The sequence below is a fragment of the Leguminivora glycinivorella genome, chromosome 16 (assembly GCF_023078275.1).
Source record: "Leguminivora glycinivorella isolate SPB_JAAS2020 chromosome 16, LegGlyc_1.1, whole genome shotgun sequence".
NCBI lineage: Eukaryota > Metazoa > Arthropoda > Insecta > Lepidoptera > Tortricidae > Leguminivora > Leguminivora glycinivorella.
In genome coordinates this window covers 16,394,863-16,407,339 of record NC_062986.1, presented here as the reverse complement: position 1 = coordinate 16,407,339, position 12,477 = coordinate 16,394,863, and the positions used below count along the sequence as shown (strand labels likewise).

The window sequence follows — 12,477 nt, the reverse complement described above, 5'->3', positions numbered from 1 at the left end:
GCTTGAGTATGTGATAGGGAATGCAATCCCGATCCCGCGGGATCCCGATCTCGCGAGATCTCGTGTAAATTTTCGGGATCAATCCCGACGCATAATTTGACGAGATCCCGTTCGGGATTGACGGGATTGGGCGGCAATGGTCAGCAACGCTACATACGTCCACTTTAGAGTCTACCATAAAAAATGAAATGGATTTATTTGTGTGTGGAGGAACAAGGGGGCGGTTTTTGCAGTTTGCATAGGTATAATTGCTTCGCCACGCTGTTGCCAACCAGTGTAGAGTCAGAGAGGGCATTCTCAGCAGCTGGGTACATTGCTACGGACATAAAATGTCGTTTAGCAGATGACACAATTAATACCCTTTGTTTTTTAAGGAATCATTTTCAAAATCACTCGTAGGTAACTACTTCCTAATTCTCTTGAAACTTGAAATATGCTTATTGTATTGATTACCTAATTTACTTATGTTAATTTCCGTAAAACTTGATAATTATTTAGTTAGTAAGGTTAAAGAATAAAGATTTTTACTTTCTTTCAAGTAATATGTTATTTTAGTTAACTTAATTATCACAAACAAGCAGTTATTGGCTTCTTCAGTCATCCGAATATATTTTTTTTTAAACTAGACGGGATCCCGAAAATTCCGGGATCCCGCGGGATTGATATTTCTAATCCCGCGGGATCCCGAATTTTCAATCCCGAATCGGGATTGCATTCCCTAGTATGTGACCGACGCGCCGCCCGTGCCAGTTGTAGTATGCGACGGTAGTGGACGGGCTGCTGACCTCATAGCCTTCATACACAAGTATGTATGAGACAGTCATAGCGTGGGTCACAGGAGTAAGAGAGACAGATGTAGTGCTGTATCACAGGTAGCATAAACACGGCCCGAGCGGTGCTTGAGTATGTTACCGACACGCGACCCGTGCCAGTTGTAGTGTGCGACGGTACTGGACGGGCGGCTGACTTTATCGCCTTCGCCTTCGTACACAAGTATGTATGAGACAATCATAGTGTGTGCCATACGAGTGAAGGACACAGGCAGACAGTGCTAAACAATCAAACGTACAGGACCACAGTTGTGGTCCGGTACGCCCATCTGTTAGCAGTATTTTAAGAGCCATTGATGTTAATAATGACCGACACTCGTCAATGAATGTTTGTAGGTACGAGCGTGTCAGTTCATAATATCAAAAGTACCCCTTGACGGATAATATTTATAAAAAACAGATCAGAGCACACCTCTTGTAGTACCTATTACTTACTCAATGATGTGTTACAGTGAAAATTATTCAATTATGTATAAGGCACTGGTCCCACCGCGAGCTAGTAAGCTATCAGCTATAAAAACCAGTGCTTATAGAACTAAAATAATGTTTAATTCCCTTTTTGTAATTGAGTCACAGAAAATCTGCCAGAATGAACTTTATCAAACCACTTTGATGTTTTATAAAAAGAAACATAAAAACATGTCATGCCTCTTTTCCATTTTCATCAAAATAAATAATATATTAAAGAAATTCAACATTCGCATTCGCGTCTTACGTTTGGTAATTCCATAAAACACAATACACATGAAAAGAAAACAAGGAAAGTATACTGATATAAAATCCTGAAAGAAATGAAAAGCTTCTTGTCTGTTTATTTATTTCATCGGCCGATCGATATAAAAGACTTTTAAACTTAGCAGGCAAATACGGTCGTGTGATAAAGCTTGTCACATCAAGCCGTCCTTTTTGCACTATCCGTAAATGTAATAGGGACGCACTGACGCGATAAGGTTTATCACACTAGTTTGCTACGCCCGCAGGTAACAGACAAATCCAAACGTTTTCGATATCATAATATTGATAATTTTTCATAAATATTGAATGGGTCTCCAGCTCATTTATTCAGCGGGGTATTTTCTATCATTCACGGAGGTTTTGCTAAAAAAAATCACCTCTGTTTCAAGTTAGTACGTTCAACCAATTAGAATCCTAGGCTCTAGAACCCTGTCTTATTGACACCGTACATTACTGGCCATAGAAGATACTTTTGACGTTGACTGTGCAAAGGTTCTACAGTGACATAGACTTGAAATTGGTTGACTGTACCACATTCGTACATGCATAAATCTGTACCACATTGGTATCCTTAAGATTGATGTAGAATATTGGAAGGTTGACAGCACAATCTCCATATAGATGTGGCAAACTCCATATTTGCTCGATTTTCTCGAGGACACTCATATTTCATCCGACAATCAATATTGATTCAGTAGAAACAGTTCTCCGAGAATTAATCAACGCCGTAAACGAAGAAGAGATTTAAACTAGTGCTGGGGTTGAGTTCAATAATATTGCAATACGAAATTAATAGCAACTTTGTTTTTTGCATAGAATGTCACTACAAAATGAGCGGAATGTTTGATAGAACAAAAATTAACTTTTAGATCGTAATAAATTTATTTACTTTGCTAAAATGTGCATAAATGAAACATATTTAGATTTTATGTGTGGTTAATTAATATTAAAAGGAATTTACCTTGCTGGCCATGCGGCGTCTACTACTGCCGAAGACCGTAAAAGTCGCAAGTACGATACGCTGGGCAGTGGGTATATTTTTGAGGCTTTTGAGGTCGACACAACCTTGGAGGCCCGGTGCTCGGCGCCTATATAAAGATTTGGCGTCTCGTTTGGTAGATGTGACGGGTGACAAAAGGGCTGGCCAGTATTTTGCTCAGAGAATAAGCATCGCCATTCAGCGAGGCAATGCGGTCAGCGGGCACGCTGCTTGTTGGTGGCGACTTGCAGGGTGTTTTTGAATTGTAGGTGTGTGTTAGGGTGGTTCACGAATGTATGGAGAAAAAAAAAAGGTTTTTTTATTTTCGCTCTACAGGTTTTTTCTTGTTCTATTATGATCAAAAATTGATACGTACCAAAAATTAGCTTCTTATTGGGTCATTTAGAGGTTGCTATGATTTGCAAGTAGGAGCCCATTAGTATGGAAGTAGAAAATTTTCAAATTGTAAAATCAGCAAATATGACCGGCACAATGCAAGCAAGACTCATTTTGGAATTCGTATTCCGGTGTATGTACGTACCAAGTCACAGTTAGTGTTTTTAGACATCAAAATGCTAAAAAATGCACAAAAATTGGCTAAAAACAGTTTATTGTTGACTTTTCAGGCTACAGGTTCAACCTAGTCCATCAACATCGCACAAAAAATAATGTCATTATTTTCTATATGCTCTAGATTTTTTCCTATTGTGTACCAAAATTTTGAAATTTTATATGAAAACTGAAAAATCGTCAAATCAGCGAACCCTAAACACTACTTTAGCTCGCTGAAATTTTGTATACAGACATTTAGGATCAAATCGAGTAAAAAAAGCCCTTTGGAAGAAGAAAAATTAAAAAACATATTTTTTGAACCACCCTTGTGTGTGTGTGTTTTTTTGAAAGTATGTACTTTTAGGTTTAGTTTATTGACGATGCATGTTCCGGATTTTCCATTGTTTTACATTTTGACGAATCTTATAGCTAATAACGGAGTTTTTATTGAATATTGAAGCCTGCGTTGCGGATTTAAGAATATGGTCGCTGAATAAATATTTACCTTCTAATAAAATCAAAACCAGACAAAATATAACATAGTTTTCTGGAGCAGAGACATAATAAGGGATGTGAAAAGGTCGATCTAAATGTTTATTTGCAAAAATATTCGGTATTTGTATTAATACAAGAGGCAAACGACCGGATAGCCTGAGTTATTGTAAACTTTTATCAATATTAACGCCACTTAATTATTCGAAAGTTTTTTTTTTATTTTGCGTTCATTAAAACACTTAATGGTACAGCTACTAAATCTAACACTTTAAGTTCTCGCGCTTTGTACACATATATAAAGTCACACATAGGTCGAACGCGATTAATTAACATTATTTTACCTTTTTTCCAACGTTTCGGCCAGGTTGCACTGGCTGTGGTCGCGGAAGACTGACGTCCCAGCAAAGTGTCACCAGAGATGTAAACTAATATCGGGTATTAAATACGACCTGTGTGTGATTTGAAATATAGCTACAAAATCTACTTTAATAATTGGCAAGTTATCCCATTTACACTGAAAACAGTATGGGGTTCTTCAAAAACGGAGTGTACAAGTTTCTAATGGGTCGGCAACGCGCATGTGACACCCCTTGAGTTGCAGGCGTCCATAGGTTACGATGACCGCTTTCCATCAGGCGGGCCATATACCTGTTTGCCACCGACGTGGTATAAAAAAAAATCATCGATATCTCGCTCACCGTAACTCCTCCCTACATCACTAGTTTAACGTCAAACATGGAAGAAGTTGCTTTAAAGTTTATCTAGCGACTGGAATTTGGAAGTTTCGCTGGATATCGCCATTTGTAGGAAGCTATAAACGAGGTAAGCCGTAAACCTTCACCTCGCAGATAGTGGAGTTCCGATTTAAATACTTTTAGATGGTTTTTGAGTGGTTCCTTGAATATATTTTCAAAATTATAAAACGGGATTTTTGAATCATTCACGGTTATTTTCATTAGACATATTGAAGGTAATCACGGTCTATTATCCCGCTTAGTAGTCATATAAAACGGGGGTTTCAAGGTGGTTGTGACTTTTTGTTTCAAAGTTTATTTATAGTTTGGTTCCATAATTCAAATCTATCACTTAAGATTGTAAAATCCCGGAAGCAATTAACTTTAAAAAAAAAAACATTTGCTCATGTGGATTTAGTATCGATGAAAACCACAATGGAACAATTCAACGACAATTATTGTAAGTAAGTATGGAAGATAACTGTCTGTAATTATTTTTATGAGATGCACTTGATTCGTAAATAAGTTTAATGGCATTCCAGGGCTATTTACTGAAGTTCGGTGTTTTAATTAAAATGAGAAATGTCATTTGATATTTGTCAGTCGCTTTTCGGTGAAGGAAAACATCGTGAGAAAACCGGACTAATTCCAATAAGGTGTAGTTTACCCTTCCCGGGTCTACCCTTCTTTATCCCGGGTTGAAAGGTCAGATGGCAGTCGCTTTAGTAAAAACTATTGCCTACGCCAAATTTTGGGATTAGTTGTCAAAGCGGACCCCAGGCTTAAATGAGCCGTGGCAAATGCCGGGATAACGCAAGGAATCTGATGATGATGGTTTTTTAATTAAAAAATACCTACATACAATAAAAGGATAACCAATATTCTCAGCGTAGATTGAACCCAGTAGTTAACACAGCAAAAGGGAATGTACAAGTTTCTAATGGGGTGGCAACGCGCATGTGACACTGTTTGAGTTGCAGGCGTCCATAGGTTACGGTGACCGCTTTACATCAGACGGGCCGTATACTTGTTTGCCACCGACGTAGTATAAAAAAAAGAACCCAGTATTGTATTACCATAAATCTATTGCGCGACCAAATCACTACACTCATCAGCCGTCTCATCTGTAGTCTTGGAAAAAACTCGAGTCTATTTTGCTAAAGTTATAAAAATTGCTCACAGGGGGCCGATGTTTGAATCTCGGCCATTCGATTTCGTGAAATTCGTTCAATAATATCTCTAACAGAATCGAAAACGAGTGGTCATTACCACTAGTTTTAAAAAAGTACTAAAGTAAAATTCATAATCCTACGGACTAAATTGACAAATGACTGACAGGTAAAATGATACCAGGAACAGCAAAATTAAAATAGGGAAGGGTATATGTCGATAACAATATATCGACAAGTTGTAAAGTACATACAATAGACAAGTTTAAATCAAGAATAAGTATATTAGTTTCAAATAAGAGGTACACATTTTGGTTTGTTCTATGTATCTTCGAGGTAGTGGATGGATACCATGCATTTTTACCCACTAGTTTTAAAACATAAAAATGTTTCCGAGCCTGTAGGTAAAAAATAAAATACCATGTCCGACAATAATAAATTATCTGTCACGCTATGGCAAGTATATCATAAATATCTGTATAATTTTCGAATAATATTATTGCTGCTTCGAAATAAAACAAATATCTCTTATTAGCGGTCTACAGACCTTTTGATCTGTCGAAATCACAGAAAAAAATTGTATATTGATTAGCCGATCAAATTGCCAATTTCATTGTCCCGTCTGGGTGCACCTTAAATCTACGATGTAATAATAATTTTAATATCGATAAGAACGACACTGGCCAAACTGTGGCAACATTCGTTCACACTTACTTGTCAATTTGGTCCGTAGGATTATGGATTTTACTTTAGCCGTCCTTTTTCAAAAATAGCATTACGTCGTTTTCCACAGACGACAGACTTTCGAACGGCGAATTCGTGCGTTCGAAATTCAAAAATCGATCCCCAGACCTGAGTCTGGAAAGCTGACGAAAGCACTTGACGAACAGTAATAAATTACATTTGCACACTTGACTTCGTCTAGACTTGCTCTAAACAGATTCACGGACAGACGTTGTCAGTGACGGATCTCAATACCTATCATTGCGATGCACTTCGTCCGAGTCCGTTAAGCTTGTGTAGTACATGTACTAATAGTACAAAAGACACGATTCCCTGTTCTGTACTAGACCGAACTACTCCCAAATGATTCTGCTCTCTAGTACATTTAGTACACTCACAAGCGCAACAGAATGGGAGCGAAGAGCCGGGAAGTGACAATGACAGCAAAGCGATCCGTGTGATCCGACCGCAGCCGAAATACCTATAATTGACTGACTCGGACCGAGAGCGCGCGAAAACGGCCCATCAGAGCAGGCACAACTCTAGAGTCCGTAGCTTGCAAGAATTCATCAACTGCAGACGTTTTACCAAACAATCTAAAGTAGAAATATCCCGGTGCTGTGAATGACATTGGCTTGGCCGAGGATATCGTGTCCGATAACCAATAAAAACACTGGTCGCGGTTCTTGTTTTTGAACACAAAAAATTTGACGCAGTGCTTTTTATGTGGGGGGACATTTTAGTTTGTATTTTTTGGTTATGTTAACTTTAATCTAGAGAGATACATAGGTAACTACCACCCCGTTTTCGTTGCAAGTAATAACTGTTACTGGAGTTAGATGAGGGCAAGCGAAAGCATGGCGAACAGCTTCTCAAGTATAAAGATGTATTGTGCTTAAGCGCCATATGAAGAACTGCCACATAGACCCATTGTGCATTGTTGTGGAAGAAGCAGGCGGCCGACCGCCCTGTGTGGAGATCTTTCGTCGCTAAACAAATTATCAATTTTGAATCCCGTCGACTTAAGGGTCTGGACATCAGACGGGATGAGCTAAAAGCCCGTCCACCAGGGGCTATTTCCTATAATTATACCAATGGTGTGCTTTAATGCCCGTCATATGTATGCCCGTATGGGTATTTGTAAATAAACTAGGCTATGCGAGTCACATGCGAGCGCACCAGAGAAATGGAAATTAAAATAGTCGCCGTGGTCGAAATCCGTCAGGAGAGTATATATAATCTGTTGTTGTCACTGTATGTTATTTATGTAAATAGTTTATAAATACCTTTACAGACCTTACACAGATCAACTTAGCCCCAAACTAAGCAAAGCTTGTACTATGGGTGCTAAGCGACGATATACATACTTAAATAGATAAATACATACTTATATACATAGAAAACATCCATGACTCAGGAACACATATCTGTGCTCAACACACAAATAAATGCCCTAAACCTAGGACTGCGGCTTAGCAGACAGGGTCACTACCGACTGAGCCAGACAGGTCGTCAGGTTTTCTACGCAAAGAAGCCGCGCTACTTAAGCCATTTTCTCATGCAAATCTTGTTTATATCTGAAGGATAAGCAATTCAAATGACACCTAAAAATAACTTAAATGTTGATCCGTTTACAGAAGGACTAAGCAGAGTATTAATAAAGTAATTTTGCTTCTGTCGCTCGACTGAGAACAATGAAGAGGGATAAGCCGGCTTTAACTTGAAGTTGAGTAAGCTACTTTCGTACTTTGACTTTGCGAGTGACATAAAATGTACAGTCAGCAGCAGAAGTGCCGTAGCGGGCAAGGTGTTCAAAATGAACTTGACACGATCTTATTTTTAAGTCAATAAGAGCGTGTTAGGATAATTGTGAACACCTTGCCCGCTACGGCACTTCTGCTGCTGACTGTACATGGTGATTTAATACCGTCAAATTCGCCTCAATCTTTTATCGTTTTTTGAAAAGGTTGACAAAGTGCTGCAGCATCTATTGTTTTTTTTTTTTATAGTTACAGAAAGTAAAAATGACTACTACTCTAACTCAGTGTGAGATTTTATTGAAACATAAGAGATTTTTGTTAATCGCTTGATAAAAATCGCCTGCGCTCGGTAAAGCTATTTGATCTTATTTTCTGATATTTATCGAGAAATTTACTGTAACCTGTGCTTAGGCAGAAATATTAAGTCATTATGACCCAATTTTTGTATCCTACGAAATACTCGAACTAGTTCAAGAATTGTCATTTCACTGTTAATTAAAAACCTATAATAAGTACTTATACAGCGCGTAAACCTAATAAGGGCGATAAATGAAACCAGGCATATAATTCAATATTGTTATCATTAATTAAGAGGTGTTTTTGAGTTACTCTTAATTTTCACCCCATAATGAATTTTTGAAAAATTTCCCAGCAGCAATGTACTGTAAACGTGGTTGCGATGACAATCAATGACAACTGTCAACGAGCGTTTAACGCGAGAGTGTTTGCATTACGTTGCGGGCCGAATTAATTTGTATGGATAAAAAAAATATTTCAATTTTAAGTAAAAGTTATCTAATTCCATTTTTTATGTCCTATACTCACCACCGTTAAGAGGTTCGCCCGTATTAGGTTTACACCCTGTATAAGTAATTTAATTTTACATTTTACTGTAAAGTACTTAAGTAAGTAAGTAAGTAAGTAAAGTAAGTAAATATTCTTTATTGCACCATTTTACATGTTATATGTATACAGAATGTTTAAGTACCTACATAAGTAAATTTACCTTTTTGATGAACAAACAGAATCTATCCATACTAATATTTTAAATGGGAAAGTATGTGTGTCTGTTTGATTGTCCGTCTTTCACGGCAAAACGGAGTGACAAATTGACGTGATTTTTTAAGCCGAGATAGTTGAAGAGATGGAGAGTAATAGGCTACACTGAGAGAAAATACAACCAGTTTTCATGTTCGTTCAACAAGTTTTTTGGTTAAAATAGCGCCTACGTGCTCTTTGGTTCAAACAACAAGCTACTTGTCATTTGAATCGGCAATATATTTGAATCACCAAGTCGATTTTGTAAAAACAACCTGACACATGTTGTTTTAAACATACGTTTGGCTGATTCAAACGGATAAACCACAACAAGTCGAACTTGTTAAATTCACAATGCAAATTTCTCTCAGTGTACGTTTTGTCTCTTTTCTAACCCTTCACTTCATTAAAATGGGGATTGGAACAGTCCGCAATTTTCGAATTTAACGCGAGCGAAGCAGCGGGTAAAAGCTAGTGATACTGATAATATATAATATAGTTCGTTCATCCTGTATTCACGATCATAACTAGGCCTAGTTTCCCATGGGACCGGATGGGATTACCCATTGGCTAACCAACTTTTGGCCAACTTGCCTACAAACTTTTATCCCTTAGTAACTTGACCATAGGAATAAAGTTTCATAAACCGTTATTTCACTTAAAAGGGTTTATCCTCGTAAGGCCCAATGTACATTACAAAGTACATAGTGTTGCAATCTAATTTGATCCTTCCATGAACTGAATAAAGAAGAATTTCCATTGTTACATTGATTTTTGAAACAAACGAAAATCTTACCAATTTATTTATAGAATAAGGTTCAAATTCAAAATGGGAAAACTATGGTGGGCCTTACGAGGTTAAGTTGAAATTTGCATTTTAAGATACATTTATTATTAGCCTGGCTTAGATTTAACTATCTGAAGTTGTCAAAGAGTAAAAAATCAATTGAGTTGTAGTTACTACGTGTAAGGACGCTGACTGCCAGAAGGCAAAACTTGTGATTTTAGGTCGACATGCAAATACTGAACGTTAATAAATAAATCATAACCCCTGAAGCATCAAAACCTAACCATTACTAATTTGATTCAAATTCGGGACTGGCATCCAAAGAATCATGGCGTCCGTCCGAAACAAGACTAGACCTGCAAAAGAGGATGGCGATTTTATCAATGAATTTATTCATAATTTCTCCATGCACTTTTGCAGCTGATATTACCTACAGCGGGGCAAATCCCGACTGGGGGACAATTGTAACTGATCCATTATTTAAATGTTTATACTATTGAGTTCCACATGTATCCACTGAACACGCGTGCCATATATAACCAGTGGACTGTAAGAGAGACGGCCTATTGGAGAAGGGCATCCATACATACAAACCACACTTTGACTCAATATCTTTTTTATTTTTTTAAGGAGCTAAATAACAAGCAACTACTCTCAATCGCTGCTTCTGAATGCCCCCGTCAAGTGTTCGTTCTCCTTGACGTTTTTCTATTATTCCAAATTCAAATCGGGGACTGCCAGTCAGCAAACATCAAAATGCTGTAAAAGGTTTCATTCCGTATGTGAAACCTCTTACAGGACACTCTATTTAATACTGCAAACATTTTAAAATGGAAAAAAATGGATCAATTGCAATTCTCCTCCACCCGAAGTTGTCCCGCTGTATGTATGTATAAGATTAAAATAAGTATGTATTATAAAGTTGTAGTCTCCTCGATGGCAACGATCGAAATTTAATCTACGAAGCAGAAACCTATAACCTACAATCTCGTCAGTGCATACTCGTCGGCGAACCTTCTTATCCCGTAGGCAAATTGCTTTTAGAGACCTGTTCTGTAAAATGAATTTTGTAAAATATACGAAAAAGTTCCTTTTGTTTTTTTTTAATAACGGAAAAAATAGCTTTTCACTATTTTTAACCCCCGTCGGGAGTATTCTTAGCCATATTTCATGAAAATCGGTCTACTATGTCGCAGTCGGGGGTTTTTCAAAATTTTAATTTTGTTGTTATTATTTCTATTTTTAAGATGGCACATCTGGTTTGTACTTTTTTTCTGAAATATATGGAATCATTACCACCACTGATCGCCGGCTTGAACTCACACGCTTTTTCGCCAATTTAAGGGTTGTAATTAAGTATTAATTTTAAAAGTGGAAAAATTACTAAATCAATTGTGTAACAAGCGGAAACGTCCGCTAACGATACTTCAGGTTTTTTATATTAAAGGAAAAACATAGAAATATGTACGCTCCCGACGAGTCACGCAGATCTTTCCATTCACGCAGATCTCACACACACACACACACACACACGCACGCACGCACGCACGCACGCACGCACGCACGCACGCACGCACGCACGAAGCACGCACGCACGCACGCACGCACGAAGCACGCACGCACGCACGCACGCACGCACGCACGCACGCACGCACGCACGCACACACACACACACACACACACACACACACACACACACACACACACACACACACACACACACACACACACACACACACACACACACACGTACACACACCTTTGACATAGTGTAATAAAGAGTACTATCGTAAAGTATGGTCACTCCCGCTCTCCCCGCTGAAAGTGCCGCCCACCCCCTCTTAGTTACCTCACAGTTACCACCTGTCAAAAACGCGAACAGTCGACCTGTCATATTTCACTCATACAAGCATAATACGCGTTCACCTACACGACCTTAGACTGTGTGCTAGGAACGCGCCACTTTCATATATTTAATCGCCAGTGTCCGAGGTGTGCCTTTGGGGTGGCGTATAGTAAGGAAAGGAGTGGAAGCATTAAAAAGATAAAACGGTTATCCGCGACTTTTTTCAGCTAACAAAATAAATTCTTCTCCAACAGGTACGCGTCAGAAAGCGGCGAGCAGACGGTCCTGGAGTCCATGCGGGACTATCTCATCGGCACCATCCAGAAGACCTTCGAAGTCCAGCTCCAACAAGCTGAGTGCCTTTACAGCGAGCTGCTTCAGTGCACTAGGAAGAAGAACTTGGTAAGACTCTATTCATTCTAGGTCATTTCTAAGCAAAGAGGATCGAGTATTATAGAGAGTTACTGTCGAAGTAAAATGTGTAATCAGGTAATCACCGTACATAGACTGCCATCTCTTGACACAGGCTTAAAACTTTTGAACCTCAGTTTTGACGATTTTGCCCATATTCTTAGCTTGATATGTGTTAAAATGTCAAATATTAATATTAGCGCCATCTAGCTGAGCGTACCCCAAAGGTGTAGTGCCATCTAGGCCACCGTACCTTTTTCTGTATGGTACTTAGGTACTTTTTTTTTCTCAGACTATCTGTCTATACGGAGTTATATATATATGTCTTTGTTTCTAAGTCATCATCCTCCTTGCGTTATCCCGGCATTTGCCACGGCTCATGGGAGCCTGGGGTCCGCTTTGACAACTAATCCCAAGA

The 12,477-nt window shown here is 38.5% G+C and overlaps 1 protein-coding gene across 1 annotated transcript in view; it reads left to right on the top strand.

The window, feature by feature from the left end:
* LOC125234411 (transient receptor potential cation channel trpm) overlaps window positions 1-12,477 on the top strand; it is a 448,945-nt gene that overhangs the window by 338,420 nt on the left and 98,048 nt on the right. The window contains 1 exon segment of the mRNA XM_048140640.1: window positions 11,903-12,050. Coding sequence (XP_047996597.1) covers window positions 11,903-12,050 — 148 coding nt within the window.